General features: G+C 40.4%; 1 protein-coding gene across 1 annotated transcript in view; it reads left to right on the forward strand.

Annotated features, from left to right (window-relative positions):
* Positions 1-22,890, forward strand: part of SCEL (sciellin) — an 81,585-nt gene that overhangs the window by 27,204 nt on the left and 31,491 nt on the right. Inside the window, exons 3-11 of the mRNA XM_043534320.1 lie at positions 400-520; positions 1,230-1,292; positions 1,661-1,729; positions 5,345-5,413; positions 7,308-7,370; positions 8,785-8,850; positions 10,891-10,944; positions 15,799-15,834; positions 17,395-17,466. Of these exons, the coding sequence (XP_043390255.1) occupies positions 400-520; positions 1,230-1,292; positions 1,661-1,729; positions 5,345-5,413; positions 7,308-7,370; positions 8,785-8,850; positions 10,891-10,944; positions 15,799-15,834; positions 17,395-17,466 (613 nt within the window). The remainder of the gene's footprint in view (positions 1-399; positions 521-1,229; positions 1,293-1,660; positions 1,730-5,344; positions 5,414-7,307; positions 7,371-8,784; positions 8,851-10,890; positions 10,945-15,798; positions 15,835-17,394; positions 17,467-22,890) is intronic.

Genomic DNA, 22,890 nt, shown 5'->3' on the forward strand with positions numbered 1-22,890 from the left:
TAATTCGCTCATCAAATCTACTCTCCTTGTGTTCGTTCAAAAGTAAATCAAGCTGTTGATATTTAAGCTGAAATTGTGAATTCAAACTGGTAAAGTGGGATTCAGGGACTTGTACACGGGTTGCTGCACTGCAGGTTATTTATCGGTAAAACACGGGACCCGTAGGAAGGTAATTTCTAACACCCAGATGACCCTGCTGAATGATCGCAGGTGTGGCTTAACAGACTGGTATTACAGAAGTCTTGATCTTGGGTATAATATCTAAAGATTCAGTTTGTGCCATAAATATATCTAGGTATATTGCAAACTTTCTCAGAAAAACAAGGATTTCTAATGCTACTCTAAGTTTTAGACCTTTATCGCATATTATTTTCAATAGCTGTGTTTCTGCATTGATAGATACAAAGAGTCCCACTCTTACAGGGAAAAACAGACAACAGGTTGTTCATGATGACAACAGCAAGCGAAGGACCCTGTTGCAGGATAGCAGCTGGATAAAGAAAAGACCTGAGGAGGAGAGGTAAGGAAAGAATTGATTTCAGTTCAGGCAGTAAAGATCATATGCAGCATATTTTCCCTGACTGCAGGTTAACATACTCTTCCGTTTTTTTTAAAAATTTGTTCTATTATCTAATTTTTTGCAAGAGTAATTCTTTAGCAAGTGGGTTTGCATTTATTTCACTGTAAGATCTCTATTGGCCCAACCCTGAGGTGCTGCTGAACGCCTCCTGCAAGCTGTGAACATCCTTAACTTCAGCTGTTACCTCAGTGGGAGCTTGGGGTGCACAGCATCTTGCCAGATATGCTCAGCACCTCACAGGATGGGCTCAAGATGACATTCCCTTATGCTTTGATTACTGGAATACCTAATTTTTCATGTCTGAAAAAATGCCAATCATTTAATATTGACACATTCATTTAAGGAACTTAATTGCGTCAGGACCAATACTTTAACCTATTATGGTGCCCTATTATTATGATTGGTGATACAATAATGCCTAGAAACCCCAACCAAGTTCAGGCATCCATTGTGCTAAGCACCAAACAAATACATAGTAAGAGATAGTCCCCGTTCCAAAGAGCTTACAGACAAGAGCTGCTGTCAGTGGAGTTAAAATAGTTTAAAACTGGTGTTAGATCTGAGTCAAGATATACATTTTTGTCAAGAAATTGGTCTTTGTTTAACTAATTTGATTTTCACCAAAGATCTGACTTTTTTTTAATTGCAGTACTAATGAAAACTATGGCAGAGTTGTGCTTAACCAATACAAATCTCAAGATAGCTTAAACAGGTACAGTAAGCAGTATGTCTTTACGTCTGTCAAATGGTATTGCCACAGATAAAGGAAAATACACACACTAAAGTCCTGTTTATGCAAAGAACCTGTTTTGTTCAATTTGACAGTGCTCTTTCTCCCATTATCATTAATTACTTACCTCCTATCGACTTCAATGGGAACAGGATCTGGCCTTTAACTCTGAATATATTGGAGTACTGCATAATGTCGTATATCAATATTTGCATATTGTTTTCATTTTAATCAAATGAATAAAAATGTATATATGCTTATTTAGAATAAAATGTCATTTTTGCAAACAAATGCAAACTTTAAAAATAGTCTGTTTTTAATTACGTCTAACTAATTTTTCTTTATACCAGTAACTTGAATGAAAAGGAAGATCAGAAAGTTTTACTTGGCCGATACAGATCTGATACTATTTTAAACAGGTAGCATATTCTTATATACAGTATTTTGTCATTGTCATGCAAGTGGTGTTTTGTATCTGTTTTGTCTGCAAAAGGAAAAGTATTAACAAGTAAAATGACGTAAGTGGCATATTAACTTTTGCATTTATACCACGGTAGTTTGATTTATTTATTTTTTAAAAATACTGTACATGTATTTTTCCCTCCAAGATCTTTTGTCTTGAGGAGGCATAGGCGCTGACTTCCTCTGTTCCTGGGGGGCACTCAACCCCTGCTCCGCCCCAGCCCGCACCCCGACTCCACCTCTTCCCTCAAGCCCCACCCCTGCCTCACCTCTTCCCGCCCCCGCTCTTCCCCAGGCCCCACCCTTGCTCTGCCCTGGGTCCTGCCCCCACTCCACCCGTCCCCCAAGCCCTCACCCCTGCCCCACCCCTTCCCGCCTCCACTCCGCCCCTGCCCTGCCTCTTTCCACTCCGTCCCCCACCTCTTCCTGCCCTGCTCCTCCCCTTCCCTCCCAGCACCTCCTGCATGCTGCTGAACAGCTGATTTGTGGCATATGGGAGGCGTGGGGGGAGGGGGGAGGGAGGCGCTGATCAGCGGGACTGCCGGTGGGTGCTGAGCACCCTCTATATTTTTTCCATTTTCTCCAGCCCCAGAGCTCCCATGGAATCAGCGCCTTTGTGAGGAGGGATATATTGGTTGCATAGTTCTGTGTCCAGAAAGCATTCAGATAGCAGAATGGTGTACCCAGTTTGCACATGAGCTTATGTTGATGCTTAGACTTGTATGCACGTTCAAAAGGGAGTTCCTATTTTTATTATTCTGTGTCTGTAGCACTGAATAGGTTCTCCTATAAAAAGTAGTATTGTAAATGGAATTCCTTCAGATTTACTCTCATGTAAGTGAGTGGTGAATTGGGTCCTCTGTATATAATATAAATATATACAACATTTCTGCCAGCAAATACAGTCTCTGTCATGTATGTGGCCAACCTCAAAACGTTCACATTGAGGAAGCCTCACCCAAGTTTCTCATTCCTTCCAAGTCCCTACACTTCCCTCCCACAATGGATCATAAACCCCTACTTTATTTATGAGAAGTGTAGGGGAAGGGGACGTGTCTTATTTTAACCCAGATTTTTTCTCCCTTCTTACTGAGAGCTAATTAGATATGTGGGGAAGAGGTGGAAGACATGCCTTAAAATGAGCTAGTCATCATGATGATCTTTATGCTTTTATTTCTTTGTACAAAATATTACTGACTCCAAAACTGATGCGGTGAAGAATAAACACTAACAATTGCCTTCTATGATATCTGAGTCTTGAAAAAGGCGACTGAAGTAAATAAAAAGAACACTCACGCCAACCTCAGTCTTCCACTCCATTGTTGGCATGAGAGGCTGAGGTGCTGGGACAGTAACACTAGGGAAATTAAAGATGTAGAATTGGATTTTTCTGCAATGTCCTCAATAAAAAGCAGAATGAAGGACAAGTGTTGAAGTCTGATAGTGAATAACCGCTGGTTGAGAATTATCGGTACTTCAAGAAATTTTCATCCCTGTGGCCCCTGTAATGTGAGCAAGCTTAGTGAGACCTCTAGTGGTCTGCTGAATAACTGCTGGCTACAGTCACAAACTGCCTGGGGCATGAGCAACTTGAACTGCTTACATATCTAATTTTAAGAATTCAAAAAAAAAAAAATCTAGAAAACACATTGCACAAACTGAGCCCTGGAATGGCTATGCATACGTGCGTATCTGAAGGCAGAATATGTAATTCTTTGTTTCAGTCAGTGACATCTGATTAGTGGTCCTATGGCTAATTATTGTTCTGTGTCTATTGCACTGGATAGGCACCCTTTTATAAAAAAAAATACTGGAATTATTCTCATTTTTGTATTTAAATAAATGGGTCTTGACTGACAACCATTTTTCAGAGACAAGTGGGTGAGATAATATCTTTTATTGCAGTGATTCTCACCAGGGGTCCAAGGCGTCCTGGGGGCCCACGAGCAGGATTCAGGGAGGCCACCAACCAGGGCCAGCATGAGACTTGCTGGGGCCCAGGGCAGAAAGCCAAAGCCTTGCCATATGGGGCTGAAGCCCGGGCCCTAAGCTCCCCCACCCGAGCTTGAAGCAGAGCAATGTAGCTCTGTGGGGGCTCCTGTGACGTAAGGCCCCAGGCAATTGCCCTGCTTGCTACCCTGTAATGCCGGCCCTGGCTTTTAGATGCAGAAAACCAGTTATTGTGACACAGGTGGGCCGTGGCGTTTTTAATAATATTTTGGGGGGGGCTTCAGAAAGGAAAAGTTGGGAACCCTTGTTTTATTGGACCAACTTCTGTGGGTGAAAGAAAGAAGCTTTTGTGTGCCACATAGCTCTTCTTCAGGTATTTTTTTTTTCTTCAGAGCTCTTCAAATGCTTTCAGTTATTTAAGCACATTTAAGATAAACAACCCCAACTTAGTAGTCATAATCAACCTTAAAGTATATATTGTACACTTGATCTTTGTGCAGAACTCCTATTGATACCAATGGGAGTTCCACACATGGAACGAGGATAGAACTGGGTAAGTGTTACCAGTTCTGCTAGAATATTTGTGATACTCAGACTTTAATGAAAGATAAAAATGCTATCTTATCCTAATAGTGAAAATTCACTAACAGTTTGGAAAAGTTTTAGGCAATGACTATAAAATTGATAAAAGGCATGAAAAGTCATGTGCTTGATCCTTAATGCAAATCTAATGGCTGAATAAAATCAATATTAAGTACAAATAATCTAACCCAGTGGTTTCCAAACTTGTTCCGCCGCTTGTGCAGGGAAAGCCCCTGGTGGGCTGGGCTGGTTTGTTTACCTGCTGCTTCCGCAGGTTCGGCCGATCGCGGCTCCCAGTGGCCGCGGTTCTCTGCTCCAGGCCAATGGGAGCGGCTGGAAGCGGCGCGGGCTGAGGGACTTACTGGTCGCCACTTCCAGCAGCTCCCATTGGCCTGGAGCAGTGAACCGCGGCCAGTGGGAGCCGCGATCGGCTGAACCTGAGGAGCTGGCTGGTAAACAATCTGGCCCAGCCCACCAGGGGCTTTCCCCCCACAAGCGGTGGAACAAGTTTGGAACCACTGATCTAACCTTTTTGGCTGATGTTACCCCTGAAGGTCTCACGTCTGTTCCATCACTGATTTTGTACTAGAGTTTCTTCAAATCACATTGATCTCTAAAAGCCATCATGAAAGAATATTGTACCTCTCATGGGACACTGAAAGAGGGGTTTGATTGTAAATATACAGTACTGCCTCATCAAAAGACTTTCTAACAGTTTGATCTTAATAGTAGTCACAGCCACTTTAAAGGAAAAATTCTAATCATTTCATTTTAATGACGACTGTGGTAGTTACAGAATATTTAACCATTCAGAATTTGGACACAGTTTATAACCTTTTTTTCAGACACATGTATGCATTGAAATTATATGCTATATATACTGTTCTTACTCATCAACATCTGATGTACTGGCTGTCATAAGCTATGCAGCCTCACCAGGTAATAGTTGATGTTGCCATTTTATTCTTAGTGTATTTTTAAAGACTTGATTCTAATCTAAAGTTTTATGAAAATGTATTTTGTTCTGTATTTCTGTACAGAATTTCAGACACAAGAGATGCTGATAAAGCAAATAATTCCCCACGCTCAGAAAATAGGACAACTGACAGGTAAGGGCCTGAGACCTGCTAACCCTTAAAAAGATCCTTATACATTCTTATTGCTTTTATTTTATTAGTGATGCATATATCAAGGACGAATAGAGAACATAAACAATGGTGTGTGAAGTGACAAAGATTTCAGAGTTGGTCAGAATTTTTTTTTAATTTGGGTGAAAAACTTTTTCATGAAACTTTTCAGCAGAAAACTTTGACTTTGTTGAACAAATGAAAACTGAAAAACTGAAAGCATTTTTGGCAGCTGAAAACTAAAAAAAAAACTAAAAAAAAATGGGTTGGAGGTTTTTAGTTTTTCAGAGAAATATATCGAAAAGTTTTGAGGAAACCAGACACTTTCTGTGAAAATTTTCATTTCGTCAAACCCAATTTTCCATTCCAAAAAGTTTTGACCTGTTCTAGGTTTTTTGTTGAGTCAGGGATGACCACATTAAATATATACTGGGATGACTGAACAATACTGAAAACATACCTTCTATATTACTGTTGGCACATGAGTAATTTAAGTCTCCATTTAAGAAGATAAAGGTCATAAAAGCTCAGCTATTATATTTATAAATGCAATTGGTTAAATTCCCTGCTGGTCCAACTTCATCGAAGTCAGTTATATCAGTGCTAAATTATGTCCAATATAGTTGGTTATGATAACCAAACAGTACACGTAAGTGTAACCCTGGGAAGTGGTGAGATAACTCTAAAGTGAAACTGAGTGACTATGACACGTACAAGTGAGACTGTGCTTTCGTATTAAGATTTCTCACAACTTTGTTGTAAATCAGTATGGTAATGATATGTGAAATATTATATAAACTGGGTTTTACATTGTGGCTGAAGATAATTCTGAATATGCCTAGAGGAAAATTCAAAAGAGGACTCATGTGGAACTTAAATGGTACATAGGATTTGCACTAGCCCTCTACCCATGTTCCCCTGATGAGTGTTCATAACAAGAATTGTGATAGATTCCATACTATATTTATCCTCACTAGTTCAAAAGTTGAGACAGTAGGACAATAGGACTTATGAAATGCAAAACTCTTATGAGGAAATCACTATAGGGTAGAATGTCAAATAATCTTGTAGGCATGTACTTAAATATACACCATTCATCATCCATCATCATCCATCATGGCAACTCCCAAAGGGATGTAGTCTCCTTGTAAATCATGCGCCACCCAGATTGATCTCTAGTTAGGTTCTTAAGATGGTCTGGCTGGATGTTCAGCCCATGGCCATCATTGGTGATCTTATTACAGCTCCAAAGCTTTTGGTGACTACGTGATCGCTGACCCTAGAGCGGCATTCCTCAGTAAATGTTGAACTTTGTTGAACTTCCATCCTAATAATAAGACTGTACTAAGAAAGCAGCTGAAACGAAACCAGTGCTCATGGAGGTGGTTGCTGGCTTTGGTTACAGATGAAGATGAAGGGAATCGAGAATGTACAGCATTGCCACAATAATAATATCTGATTAAGAAACATACAATTCAAAATGTGAAAACAAGAGATTTTTTAAATGTTTTGGTGGCTATAAAATGTAGTGTGGTGACATGGATGGATATAATGGTCAAGATTGTTACAAGTGGCTGATGATTTTGGGTGCCCAATTTGAGACACTTTAAAGTACTCTGATTTTTCAGAATACTCTCTGAATATAAGGACCTTTCAAGGTATCTTAAATTGGGCATCCAAAACTGAGGCTCCTGAAATCACTAATCACTTTTGAAAATCTTAGCCAACATATGTAGCTATAATTGTACCAATTGGTGTTTATAATTCCATTCTTTAAAGAGTGCTGTGATAGTAAAGATCCCATTCCTTAGTTTATCAATTAAAATCATAACTTCACTGAAGAACAATGAGCAAACTAAGTCTCTTTCGTTAACAGACAGTCCTGCACTCCTTCTAATACATCAGCCACCACCACTACATCTCCTGTGAAGCACAAAAGGTATTCAAGGTCACCTTTGTTTTGCTCTCCAAGGATATATACAGTACTGTTGTGCATCAGTAATGTGTTAAGATATATTGGAACAATGACTTCCTCTAACAAGTTTTGAATTCTTTTAAAAAGAATTCTGCTCCTGAAAATTATCATTATCTGGCTATTCCCCACTGGACCACTGTGAGGGCAGGGACATTCTTTTTACTGCCTATTTGGGTGCGGTCTACCACTGATTCTTGATTAGAGCCGCTACACACTACTGCACTACCAATGAACAATAATGGTACTGTCTTCTATAATGGATAAAAACGAGGATTAGAAACTTGTTTGATTTCAATGGCATTAGCTGGGAGATGGAGAGAATTGGCTATGGAATAGAGAACAGAGTTGCCACCTGTAAGGTTCAGAACACCGGGACACCCAGTTGGATCCTGAGTCGATAAAACTGGACAACTGGCAGTGTGTACTGAGTACCCTTACAGATTTCCCAGGAAAGTTACCTCAGAAAGGGGAGATTCTGGGAAAAGCTGCCCAGGGGGCACCCCTAGCAGAGAACTGAATTATTAACTAAAAATAGGCTGCTGGTGGATACCCATTTTCTTGTGCGTTTCCTTCCTGGAAGCAGCTCCCAAATTCCGTCCCTTCTGGCTTTGCTCCGGTTCCATCTCCATTCCATATATTAACATGATCAGCAATTAAATTGTTGCCATTGAAATTAAAGTATTGTTGTTGCGCTAGCATTAACATCCCTAATGAGATTAATGGAGGGCAGACAGTTTACTCCCCTCAGTCATTTTCCTTAGGCTGTCTGCAGACTTGGGAAGACACCACTGCATGAATTATACTTGGTTCACATTTGGAAGGTTTCTCTTCACAGCAATGATGGCTACAAACTTACTTTTGTTCAAATGAAAACTTAGATTCTGCAGAATCTGAATGTGTTATGGAGGCCACATAAATACATCAAGCTGTCCAGATCTGTCAGCTGGGCTTGGGTGTTTCACCCATCCGGTTGTCCCTCATGAGACCTGTTTTATTGGCACAAGGGGCTAAATTCTTACTTCACTTGGCCTGCATCAAAGAAGACCTTGGACCAAAGATTGTATTTTGTACATTGGTGGCACCATTATAATTAAAGGTTTCGCTTTATGTCCACTTGCATTAAATTTCCATAAAAATGCTCTAACAGAGTGAACAGAATGGTGTGTCAAGATGGTGGTTGCTATGAAGGCACTGGAAAATAAGTTTAAGAGAAGAAAAATAATTTAGGAAATGTTATAAGCATTTTCTATGTTACCTCTGATATTCTAATATTCTCCTTTCCAAATATTGTAGAGATAAATAGAATTAAATTGCTGTTCATCCACTAAATGCTACATGCTCATACTCTATAATTGAATTATTCATTAATACTTAACAGGCAGTCTTGGATGCCACCACCAGTCTCTGGTTATAAGAACACCACAGTTACTGTGGAAAACAAAGGGTAAGAACTAAAAATAGCATTTAGGTGTTTATTATTATTATTATACCTGATCCTGCAAGGTGCTGAGGACCCTTAATTTCCACTGAATCAGCTCTCAGTAACAGATGTTTAGGAAATTCAGAAAAACTTGTGCTAAAATTAGCTGCAGTTATGTAAGAAGTGAATGTTTAGTTTTTAATGCTACAGCTGCATCTGCTTTCTGTCTGATGAATAATGAAACTGCTCACATCTCAATGTTAAATATGGATGAATTATTGAAAATGTGTATATATGCACACATAAGATGTGGGTGTTATCTTTATTATTCATACTAGTGAAAAATTGCTTTGTGATCTCAGTGTTTCTAAGTGAAATTGTATTTACAGAAGCAAAATTATATTAATTGAACTTAGTTGGACTACTCACATGTATAAATTTAAGCAGGTGCATACATATTTGCAGGATTGGGGCCTAAATGGCAGTTCTGCTCTCAGCTATGTGTGTAAAATTCTCCCTGAAGTGTGTGTAGCTGTACAAGTGGTGGGGAATTTGGCCCAGAATGTTTGTTTTGAAAAAGAAATACAATTTAAAAAAGTTATGAGAGGAAAAACACAAACAAGCAAAAAGACTACAATGAATTTCAACAGTGTTGGAGAATTATTGCATTGCGATACTGCGGGTAGTCTAGTAAAGATTACATTTCCCTCTCTCTTCTTCCCCAGTGAAATAAGGACAGGGGTGGATGTACTAGTCAGGAGTATATTGGTGGCTTTCACTCACTCCATTTTCTGAAGCATCATAAGGACTGATTTATTGAAAGCTTAGAGTGGTTCAAGAGAGAAGGTTTCACAGTCTCTTAATTTTTGGGCCCTGGTCTTTTTCTTCACAGCTTCCACCTGTGGGTGACTAATGACAGATTACACTACCTCCTCTGAAGCTGTAGTGAGCTAGCCACTAATTCACTTGTGATGCCTGCGGGCCCCACTGAGGCCTAAAAGCATTACCTCTTAGTGACACAGAGCATGACTTTTGTTGCAGGGAAGTGAATGAGGAAGGATAGTATGGTGGTTAGAAATGTGTACATAAGCTTTATTTGTAGATATCTGTTTATATGTTATAGGCGGTGCTTTCCGACACTTTCCACTATAAGACTCTGTTTTCAGTTTGCAAACTTTTAACCATCTGGGCTGAAACTTCCTATGTCAGGTTCTGCCTCAGACTGCAGAATTAAAACAAACAAAAAATTAGGGGGAAAATGTTGCTTAGCTCATGTAAAAAATTCCTACAGATGTTTTGCTGAGACGTTCTCGCAAGTCTATGCTTTGGAGCAAGGCATTGAAATTTGATAGGGGGTTGCCCTATGTCAGGGATAAGCCTTTTTCCTATGAAAATCCACCCAAACTTGGCCAAGTTGTATCCAAACGAGAAAGGTTATATGACCACATGGGCCCATTGTTGAACTGCTTATAATTGTTTAAATATATTCTTGCATATATTGAGCAAGTGCACTTTTCTCAGTAAAAAGAAAAACTTTGCACATACAAATTATGCATAAAAAGTATGTATATAAAATGTGGAGTTTTATATGTATAAGGCTGAATAAATCTTCAGCCTGTCAAAAAATTTATACCTACATAACTTGAAATGTGATATCTGATTTACCCAAAAATTTATTAAAACAAAAAGCCACAAACAAACAAAGAAACAAACAGTCAAAGAAACAAACAAACAAACCCACTAACTCTCTTATGGTAGGATGCAATACGGACAAATTTCAACTGCTTTTGTTTTGTTTTTACTAAGTTGTTGGGAGTTGTGGGGGTGGAAGTCTGAAAACTGGCCTTTCATTGGAATGCTCTTTCCAATTTTACTGTGGAGTGGCTATGCATATTTCTGTAATATCAAATGAATGTATAGCTTTTTGTGAAGGAGCACACTAATTTCACCATTCTCAGTATTCTATTGCACCTCTCGAACCTCTTTCTAAATGGTAAATTAGCAAATAAATTTTCTTCTTAAAGAAAAATGCTTAGATTCTTTTCATTGCATATTTTAATACAGGCAGTCCAGAACCCTACCAGACACAACCACCACAACCATAGATGATACTAAACGGTAAGAATGAACACACTGTTTATATTATAATTAATTCTGAAACATACTGTAGAAGTGAGTTTTTTTCTGTGCTGCAGTACAGTTCCTTTCAAGCCATTTAGCTCACTACAGCAGTGCTTCCCAAACTTATTGCGCCGCTTGTGCGGGAAAAGCCCCTGGTGGGCCGGGCTGATTTGTTTACCTGCCATGTCCGCAGGTTTGGCTGATCGTGACTCCCATTGGCTGCGGTTCGCTGCTCCAGGCCAATGGGAGCTGCTGGAAGCGGCGGCCAGTACGTCCCTCGGGCTGCGCCGCTTCCAGCAGCTCCCATTGGCCTGGAGCAGCGAACCGCGGCCACTGGGAGCCGCGATCGGCCGAACCTGTGGACGCGGGTAAACAAACTGGCCTGCACAAGCGGTGGAACAAGTTTGGGAACCACTGCACTACAGAGTAGTAACTCTGTGATAATCCTGAGTATTCTCTGGAGGTCTTTTGCCAATGGATAAACTTCCAAATGGATAAGGAGATGCAATACTTCTGCTTCCTTTTGCTTTTGATTTCAAAAGCAATTTGTATCCTGGCATTTTCCTGAACACTTGTGCTCTTTTTCTTTTTCCCCCTTTCATTTTCTTTACTATGTGTGTATCCATAGAGTTGTTGTAGCTGTGTTGATCTCAAGATATGAAAGAGACAGGGAGTTCTGTGGAGCTCAAAAACTTCTTTCACTAACAGAAGTTGATTCAATAAAAGATATTACCTCACCCACCAGATCCCTGTTCATAGAGTCAGCAGTTGCAGGAAGTTAGAATTCAGCATGGATGCGATTAATGTAGCTTCAGTAACTGTCTATATGCATAAGACTTTTAGGGCTTTTCTGGAAATTACCTTACAGCCAATTTCATACCCTTCTATACAAAACTGTTTTCTTGCTGTAGTGTAGGGTATGTATCTAAGATTTATGACTAACTCATACCCTGGCTAGTGTAATTGTGGGGAGAGCAGAAATGGAATCTGGGGTGTTGTCTGCTATAGTTATCCTGGCAGGGCAGGATTCCATCAGAGGGCTGCAGCTCCATGATGTGGGGTGCATTTTGCTGCTCCTGTGAGTGGAAGCAACCTGCATCCCGTCATCTGCCATCTAGTGCTTGCTGTTGAGAGAGGACATGCACCAGCCAACATAGGTGGAAGAGTCCTGTTCTGTACGCAGCAGATTAAGTCCTCTTGGGGATATGATGCATAGACATGAGCATTAGCTGTTTTGATCTCACAGCAGTCCACATCTGTGTGCAATGTATTAATCATGCCCTGCTATTTGCTTTGTGGGAGGAAAGGCTCCCCACTTTTCCCTCCTTTTACAGTGGAGATGGCACGATTGTGCCCATAGAAAGTTGCAAACAAGAAAGCAAAAAACAACAATAACAACTACAAAACCCAACAACCAAATACACAAACACATACTGCATAAACCATCGCCCTCCCCCTCCGCCCCCAACAAACAGCTTATGGCATTTTATAAGGAAATTTCTGTCTTTGTCTATATGGGTTTTTATGCTGATTTAATCTTCTGCCACTGTCATTTTCATATGATCTAGCCCACTATATAATTTTAGATGACTGCAGCTATGCCTACTGGCAAAAAGAGGAGTTGAACTATGACACTTCTTATTACTCCAACTCTTTTTTTGTTTGTTTTACCATAACATATTTTAATTTTTAAAGATGGTGAGAGGTATTTCTACTGTATACACATAGCATATAATATTTCTTTTATGGTTTTATCCAACCTGCTATACAAGGACTGTTTTGAGTCAAATAAAGATGTAAGCATTGCAATTATTTTAACCTTCTTAGTTTGCTACCGTCTATCTGTTTAACCAAGATTCAAAATCACTGCTCAATAGAAGTACGGCACCTGATGCCGAAGTTTAGTTTCTGTTACATCATTGCTTGCTGCCCCCATTCTCATCAAAATGATGGATTTTTTTTAGAAATGCTGATCATAATGCATTTATTTTGGATTAATTTCAATATCTCACTACTGTCATGGCAATTGTAGAAGTATCCCAAGTAAGAGAACTGCAGAATGACTGGTAATGTCTTCCCAGCAGACAACCACCAAGTATTGAGCAAGGGAGGAGTAGAGAGTTTTACCTGTGTTAGGGTTCCTTCCCACTCTGAACTTTGGGGTACAGATGTGGGGACCCATATGAAAGACCCCTTAAGCTTATTTCTACCATCTTAGGTTAAAAACTTCCCCAAAGCACAAATTCTTTCCTTGTCCTTGGACGGCATTGCTGTCACCACCAAGTGATTTAGACAAAGATTTAGGAAAAGGACCACTTGGAGTTGCTATTTCCCCAAAATATCACCCCAAACCCCTTCACCCCCTTTCCTGGGGAGGCTTGAGAATAATAGACCAACGAATAGGTTAACAAAGTGAGCACAGACCATACTCTTGGGTTTTTAGGACACTAAAAACCAATCAGGTTTTTAAAAGAAGAACTTTATTGTAAAGAAAAAAGTAAAAGAAGCACCTCTGTAAAATTAGGATGGAAGGTAATTTTACAGGGTAATAAAAAGATTTAAAACACAGAAGATTTCCCTCTAGGCTTAACTTTAAAGTTACAAAAACAGGAATAAACCTCCCTTTTAGCATAGGGAAAATTTACAAGCTAAAACAAAAGATAATCTAACGCATTTTTTTGCTATTACTTACAAGTTTTGTAATTTTAACTGTATCATTTCAGTAGGAGCTGGGTTACCTGCTTGGTCTTTCTCTTTGTCCTGAGAGGGAACAACAAAGAGAGCACAAACAAAACCTTCCCCCGCAACCCCCAGATTTGAAAGTATCTTTTTTCCTTATTGGTTCTTTTGGTAAGGTGCCAACCAGGTTATGTGAGCTTTTTAACCCCTTACAGGTAAAGGAGGGATTTTATGCTACCCATAGCTGTATGTTTATAACAACCTGTTTTGGACAAAATTGATATGATTCTATTCCTTGGCCTCCTTTCTTCTTTCCCCCTTGTGCTGGCCTTCCCACTGCTAGTATATTCCCCTGCCTTCATTACTTCTCTTCTCCCACAGTGCATACCCCATACACACACAATTGCCCCGCAAGGCAGGCATTGTCCTCATGAGACTTTCGTGACACAATTCATTCCTGGAGCACCTCTGATTATGGTGACCATATGTCCTGTTTTGGCCAGGACTGTCCCTTTATTAAGACCTGTCCTGGCTGTCCTAACTTTTTTGGCAAAAGTGGGCATTTGTCCCATTTGCTTTTGCCAATTGATCATCAGTTGGCAAGAACAAACAGGACAAATGCCCACTTTTGCCAAAAAAAAGTGGGGCACACATCCTTAGGTGGGCGCAGAGGAACATGCAGGAGCGGGGGAGTGGCAATGCCAGCTCTTGGGGCCGGGGGGAAGAGAAAGGGCTCCGGCAATCTGTGGGGAGACAGGGTTTTGGCGAGCAGCAACACCAGCCAAGCAGGGGGACAGCCCAGGCTTAGGCAATGCCAGACCCACACAGGGTGTGGGGGGCAGCAGGGCTCGAACAATGAGTGACACCAGCCCCACATGGGGAGCAGGCTGGGCTTGGATGAGGGCTTACATGGGGAGCGAGGGGGGCAGGGCTGGGGCTAGCCCCATGTGTGGCGGGAGGAGGGAAGGGGCCAGCTCCACATGTAGCGGGGGAGGGGGAGGGAGGGAGGCAGGGCTCAGGTGAGTGGCTCAGGCCAGCCCCACGCGGCGTTCTGATTTCCCTTTGGGAAATATGGTCACCCTACCTCTGATTGGTGTTGCCACCCTGTACTTCGCCATCAAAGATGGGAGTGAAGTGATCAGTTGTTCATATTTGTAAAACGCTTTGAAGATGTACATGCTATTTTTCAGTGCTCAGTATTATTATAGCTAATAATAGCCACCAATCAAAGGAGAGCTTCCCACTTTGCTTGAAGCACGAAGGCCATGAAGTGGCGTGTTGAGCAGAGTTGCAATAAGATTAAAATCAGAAGCAAACAGAGAGATGTGGAAACTACGTAAGCAGGACTATCATAACATGGCCAAGAGTGGAGAGTCAGAGCACCACTAGCTTAATTCTAGGAAAAAGACCCTGTCTGTCTATCCCATGTTCATTACTATGGTTTCTTGGAAGTCATTCAGATAATAAGCAGGTGGCCCATTGCTGTGGTAGCAAAGGGTAATTTGCTAGACATCAGATTTTTAAAATTAAAATTTGTATTATTGCTATTAAGAGAAAGCTAGAGCGTAGAGATGAATCATTCCTTTGGATCTGAAAGCAGTGAGATACAAGGTTGTCCTGATATCTTCAGGAAGGGAGTTAACCAAACATGGTCTGACTTCAAAGAAAGCTGTCACTAGTTTTCAGGTAGTCTTATGAGCCAAAGAACTGCTCTGAATTTTTTTGAACTCACTATGTCCAAGCATGACATGAATTTCTATGGTGTCCCATTTCAATTCCATGTTAGTTAAGCACTAATTACAGGACACTTAAAAGAAACGTGCAATCCATGTTAAGTATCTTATCAGTTCCACTATAATTGAGCTTTTGGCTGTCAATTGAGTGCTGAAATCAAAGATGCATTGATCTGAGTATGTACTTTGGAGAATAGTTAATTGAGGCATGATTGTCTAAAGTAAAAACAGTATGTAAAAATATGATAGAAATGTCTTAGTATTTTATTTTCAGTATGTTATCTATATTGATTTATGCTTTATTCATACACTAAGAAAACATTGTCTTATAAGGAAGGAAAAGTAAGATGGACTGTTAGATTTTTAAATACTTGTGAGGTGCTCCAATACTAGTGTTTGCTGCTTCACATCTGAAGCGCTTATGGTTCTCTTTCTACAGAATTGCTTCTTCAGAAAATTCAGAAGGACCAAAGATGTAAGTTTGTGGTATTTTAAATATTACGCTTGTAAAGCTCTTAAGCTTGGAAATACAGCACAGTTCTGTGCGTATTGTTGTGTACTTGCTTATAACAGAATGAATATATAATTTATCTGAGATTTTCCTGATCACACAGGAGCAAGCAAAGAGGACATCCCACCCAGTATAAATCTCCTTATCCTTCAAATAGTTTAGAGCATTTCAGTGTACAGAGCTCAGCATTTAAAAAACAAACAACCCCTCTCCCCCACACCCCCAAACTGTTCCCTGATTTTAATTCCACAGTTGTCGTTATTACCACAACTAATGTCCCTCAATGTTGAACTGACTCTTTGGAGGCAATCAATAAATGGAAGAAGAGTAAATGAGGGAAAGAGCAAAATAATGGGAGGGGAAATGGTAAATGAAGGTATTATTTAAGGTAAAGACTTAACTTAAGCTAAATCCATATAAGGCCCTCTGACCAATTTAAGAGCGCCCACACAGAGGACCTGTGCCAATTTAACTAAATCAGTTTCTAAACCTATTAGTTAAATAAGTAAAATATTCACACATAGAGAACACTTAACTGACCTGTAATTTCATGGATTGGGTCTACCTACTACAGCAGTTCTCAAACTTTGTTATAGTATAGATTCCATTTTAATAGACAGATTGTCTCTTTGACCACACACTCCTATTCCCAATCCGATAGCTCACCTTCCCTCTCATTTATGATCTTATAACATCCCTGTAGAGACAACCCCACTTATTAACAATAATATTAATTATTATGATTAATAATTAATATTATGCATGATTTAAGGTATTTTAGCTGTCTTTTAATGTGATTTAGCCCTTAGATCTATATACAGCCTGCTCTCTTTGGACTAATTACAAAAGTTCCACACAGCAGTTTGAGAGTCACTGGTCTCAGATCTTTTTGACATTCACATTACATCTATTCATTGCTGCACAATAAAATGTCTAGTTAGTTCTTGATCCTACTAACACTTTTGCACATGCTTAACTTTACTTTCACAAGTAGCCCTGTTGACTCATGGGAAAGTTATTCAAGTGCATAAGTGTTTGCAGTATCAAGGCCTTAGTCTGCTAAAGGTGTTGCAATTATTATTTTGGTGAGAGAGAAAAATAATCTTAAAAAATTAAGAAAAATCAACCAGTACTCTGCTCACATTACTCTTCATATGCAAAAGTTCATATCAGATCTTCAGGGATTTTTTTACTACAAGTATTTTCAAACCTTAAACAAACCACAATTTATTACTAAATCCATAATGTTAAAACAACCAATCCGGAAACACCAGTTTTTCACAAAGCTGAATGGGTCACAGCACTGATGTGCAAAGAAGTGTTGTATGTGTGGGTATATATGTAATTATAAAAAATCTGTGGAAAGTAGTTGTCCTTTCTCAAAAAAACCCTGACTCATTACTATATTATAAACATAAGAGATACAATGATGGGTACTATTATAACTTATATATATGGAATGAGATTTATATAACTCAGGCATGTTACTCATGGATTAAATATATATTTAACATTGTATTGCAGGACTATTTATTCATCAGAACAAACTACACCTGAGAGATCAAAAACTGCTGTAGACAATCAAACCAGAACAAGGTATTACAAATAGACATAATCAGAATGATTTGTACAGAATGGGATAGAGAAATATACTGTAATAGATTTATTAGACCTCAATATTTGATGGGTTACGTGGGTTCTGTGGATGAGGGGAAGCAGTGTGGACCAAGTTTAGGACTAGAAGCCAGGAACTCCATGAGTGCTAACCTTGGTTCTGTCAGTGATTTGCTGCATTATCTTGGAGAAGTCATTACACCTTTTGTGCTTCAATTTCCACAGCTGTCAAATGGGAGTAGTGTGGTGGGAAGTAAAGACCCCCCCCCCCCCCCACAGGCAGCAGCAGATACTAAAGGGTTAATGAAGAGAGCAATCACTCCCCAGGTGCTGCTGAATGGCTAGTTTGTAACAGCTGGGATAAAAATTTGCAACCCAGACAGAGCAGGGTGGCTGCTGGAGAAGTTGGGAGCCACCAGGGAGAAGTTCTACAGTATCAGATGGGGGAAAGCTATCTAGAGAGAGCAACTTCCGGGCAGAAGGATCCAGGAAAAGGTTCATATGGAAAATGACTGCAAAGGCTGTATGTAATAAGCAGCCCAGGGTGGCAGCAGGGGACCTAAACAAACAGTCCTTGCCTGCCTAATGCTGAGACCCAGAGGAGAGGTGAGCTTGGGTCCTCCTACAGCCTTCTGGACAGAAGGAGGAAGGGACTGCTGAAGCTCCAGATTCAGGCTGGCAGCCCTAACTTAAGACTATTGGACTTTATATTTGTTCCTGTTTTAACTTTCTTTGTTCCTCCCTGATGAAGAAGAGAGATAGGGATATTGGGTGTCAGGGCTGGTGGTTGGAAGCCCATCACAGGACCTTTAGGATCTTGGGGTGAGACCCCTTACTGCCTTGAAAGGGGAGGGACTCAAATGACCCAGCCACAGGGTGGAGTTATTAAAAGAGGCTGAGCACTACAGGCCACATTTTGGAGCGGATACCAAAAAGGAAACTGGGGCACGGGCTGCCTTTTTTTCAAAGGTTTGGCCACAAGGGGGCACATTAAAGGGCAAGAGGCTGGATGATAGTAGTTTATACCTGCTTAACACAACTCACAGGCAGCATATAGTTAATGTCTGCACAGTGCTATGTGGGTAAAAGAGCCATGTTAGTGTTAGAGAGAAAAATGTAAACACAATTTAATGTGACAAATATTAAAATGTGTTTTTAAGAGTTAGTGTATGTGGTACTGTATTTTGAAATACACATAGATAATATTAATCAATTATAAAAGTTGTCAATGAAGAATGTGAAAATGTTGATTATTTAAAATCCAGGCAAATTGGGAGGCTTGTCAGTATGGAAATGGTAAATTTTTTCAATGTATTCAGTAATAACTGTGCACTAACATTGACTCTGTGCCCTTGCCTGTAATATAGTGCCCTGACTATGCAATTCAGCTACATGGTTAAAACTGTGAATTCATTAAAATAAAGATACTTTTAGAGATGTACTGAGAATTATAGTAGCTCACAATTTGCTATTTTTAATAGGAAAGGCTACAGATTTTAAGTCAGTTTAAATTAGCTCAATTTAATTGATTTGATTAACAAAGTATAATTTTTGGAGATCTGGAGCCATAGCATATGTTACCTTGTATTCTCCAATAAATTCTACAGTACATTAGAACAGTACAAAATCAAGGAAAACACACCAAAGATGTCTGGCAGTGTAATTCTCCAGGAAGAAAGCAATGCTTCAGTGAAACATTCCTACCCACAAATCTTGGAGATTTTGCAGAATAAAATATACCAGTTCATTAACTAGGGATGTTACAGCTATTCCCCACTATAAAGGCTTCTTAAAGTCTTCCTTAATCCCCATTCTGATTCAGTTCAGATCCATCCTCCCCTAGTGGTTCTCATTAACATATCAAGCTTTATATTCCAGTTCCTCCATTGGAGGAGAGCTGTAGGAACAGTATTTGACTGATCTACTATGTTACTATGGTAACCTTGCTCTGTAGTTATTTGTGTCACTATGTAAACTATAAGTAGCCTGGAAAACAGAGGGCTAAATTTATCCCTTTATCCCTGATGTAACCAATCCTACAGTTTCATGAACCTACAAATTCTGCTAAATGTACATATCCAATAGTGCTCAACAGAAACATCATTTTCTGTTAAAAATGCTACATTAATGCTATAATTTTGGCAAAAAATATTTATTCCACACCAAGGAAAATTAACAGTAAATCTATTGTCTAATAATGATGAAGTTCACTAAAATAATATTAAGGTAATATTTTAGCTTCAGTGTGAAATACTTTACTGTCATGTAATTTTACTCAGAACTGTAACATTTAAATGCATTTTTAAAGATACATATTTATTTGGATTTTGTTTTTTCTCTGGAGAGATGTGAAAGTATTAATGAATTAATCCCCATTTAAAATGACCGGACCATGATACTTAATTCACCTGCCTTGTCTTCTGTAGGGTACAAAAGTACAGCATTCTATTCATTCTTATGTGATTGGGTTAAATATGGATTCTTATTAATATTTATGAGGGCACGATAGCTATCAAATCCTCTTCATTTTGAGAGGGCTGTATTAGCGAGCAAAAACATATAACTGGAACAGACAAGTATGCTATTGGATACTACAGTTTACATTTTATGGCAAATCAATCCTTGATTTTCTTTGCCATCCCCATAGGATCCAAGTTGTGGTAAATCACCCCTTTTGAGGAGAACTGTAACTGACTCACTGTGGAAGCTGTCATTGCTAGCAGGAGCATCATTTGGAGGGAGATTAGCTGAGATGGCTGTAAGGTGCAAAGAATGTTAAGTCCACAGGGCAGTTTATCATGCAAGAGTCTTTGGAGCAGGGGGACTGGAATCTGGAGCTCCCAGGCTACAGAGTCATTCTCTCTCTCTGGTTCAGTGACTGTTTGAAGCAGTTGTTCAAAGTGAAACAGTGTCAACAGGAGAGACTGAGAGAGACACCCATCCTCCTCCTTCAGAATATTGCATAGCTCAGTGGTTAGGGCACTCTCCTGAGAGGTGGGAGACCTCTGTCCAAATAATTTCTCCCTGTCAGACAGAGAGGAGAATTGAATCCGAGTTTCCCACATCCCAGATGAGTGCACTAACCACTATGCTAAAAGTTTCTGGTCACTTGGAGCAGAAGGATGATTTTGAATGGGTCCTGATCTAGTAGGCATGCACTGAGGGTACTGAATTGGGCCCTGCATGCAAGATAGGCGCTCCTCCACCTATCTCCCCCCAGTTTGAGTATTGCATTGGGGCTTCGGCATCCAGATCTCTAGAGTGGGGCAGCAGTGCCCATGCTCAGAGGCCACAGTTTAGGAAACTTTTGCAGCAAAAATGTAGGCACCTACACGGTTAGGCAGCAGCTGAGTTGGGTTTTTGTGGATCACAGTGGTGCCTAAAATTGGGACTTAAGTCCCTTTGTGGATCTGGGCCAAAGGGCCAAACATGACTTTTTGGTATAGTTGGAAATGAGTTCGTCACTGGGCTTGTGTGTATGTTGGCCCCTCTATTTCTTGGAAAGGACATGCAGAGTCCTGGGGTTTCATTAATCTCCCTAAAAAAAGAAAAGGAGGACTTGTGGCACCTTAGAGACTAACAAATTTATTTGAGCATAAGCTTTTGTGAGCTACAGCTCACTTCATTGGATGCATTTGGTGGAAAATACAGTGGGGAGATTTATATACACAGAGAACATGAAACAATGGGTGTTACCATATACACTGTAATGAGAGTGATTAGGTAAGGTGAGCTATTACCAGCAGGAGAGCCGGGGGCGGGGGGGAAGGGGGAAGAAAACCTTTTGTAGTGATAATCAAGGTGGGCCATTTCCAGCAGTTAACAAGAATGTCTGAGGAACAGTGGGGGGTGGGGGGAAATAAATATGGGGAAATAGTTTTACTTTGTGTAATGACCCATCCTCTCCCAGTCTCTATTCAAGCCTAAATTAATTGTATCCAGTTTGCAAATTAATTCCAATTCAGCAGTCTCTCGTTGGAGTCTGTTTTTGAAGTTTTTTTGTTGAAGAATTGTCACTTTTAGGTCTGTAGTCGAGTGACAAAAGAGATTGAAGTGTTCTCCGACTGGTTTTTGAATGTTATAATTCTTGACGTCTGATTTGTGTCCATTTATTCTTTTACGTAGAGACTGTCCAGTTTGGTCAATGTACATGGCAGAGGGGCATTGCTGGCACATGATGGCATATATCACATTGGTAGGTGTGCAAGTGAATGAGCCTCTGACAGTGTGGCTGATGTAATTAGGCCCTATGATGGTGTTCCCTGAATAGATATGTGGACACAGTTGGCAACGGGCTTTGTTGCAAGGATAGGTTCCTGGGTTAGTGGTTCTGTAGTGTGGTGTGTGGTTGCTGGTGAGTATTTGCTTCAGGTTGGGGGGCTGTCTGTAAGCAAGGACTGGCCTGTCTCCCAAGATCTGTGAGAGTGATGGGTCGTCCTTCAGGATAGGTTGTAGATCCTTGAGGATGCGTTGGAGAGGTTTTAGTTGGGGGCTGAAGGTGATGGCTAGTGGCGTTATGTTCTTTTCTTTGTTGGGCCTGTCCTGTAGTAGGTAACTTCTAGGTACTCTTCTGGCTCTGTCAATCTGTTTCTTCACTTCAGCAGGTGGGTATTGTAGTTGTAAGAATGCTTGGTAGAGATCTTGTAGGTGTTTATCTCTGTCTGAGGGGTTGGAGCAAATGCGGTTGTATCGCAGAGCTTGGCTGTAGACGATGGATCGTGTGGTGTGATCTGGGTGAAAGCTGGAGGCATGTAGGTAGGCATAGCGGTCAGTAGGTTTCCGGTATAGGGTGGTGTTTATGTGACCATCGTTTATTAGCACTTTAGTGTCCAGGAAGTGGATCTCTTGTGTGGACTGGACCAGGCTGAGGTTGATGATGGGATGGAAATTGTTGAAATCATGGTGGAATTCCTCAAGGGCTTCTTTTCCATGGGTCTAGATGATGAAGATGTCATCAATGTAGCACAAGCAGAGTAGGGGCATTAGGGGACGAGAGCTGAGGAAACATTGTTCTAAGTCAGCCATAAAAATGTTGGCATACTGTGGGGCCATGCGGGTACCCATAGCAGTGCCGCTGATTTGAAGGTATACATTGTCCGCAAATGTGAAATAGTTATGGGTGAGGACAAAGTCACAAAGTTCAGCCACCAGGTTTGCCGTGACATTATCGGGGATACTGTTCCTGATGGCTTGTAGTCCATCTTTGTTTGGAATGTTGGTGTAGAGGGCTTCTACATCAATAGTGGATAGGATGGTGTTTTCAGGAAGATCACCGATAGATTGTAGTTTCCTCAAGAAATCAGTGGTGCCTCAAAGATAGCTGGGCATGCTGGTAGCGTAGGGCCTGAGGAGGGAGTCTATATAGCCAGACCATCCTTCTGTCAGGGTGCCAATGCCTGAGATGAT

Source organism: Chelonia mydas, chromosome 1, assembly GCF_015237465.2.
Source record: "Chelonia mydas isolate rCheMyd1 chromosome 1, rCheMyd1.pri.v2, whole genome shotgun sequence".
NCBI lineage: Eukaryota > Metazoa > Chordata > Testudines > Cheloniidae > Chelonia > Chelonia mydas.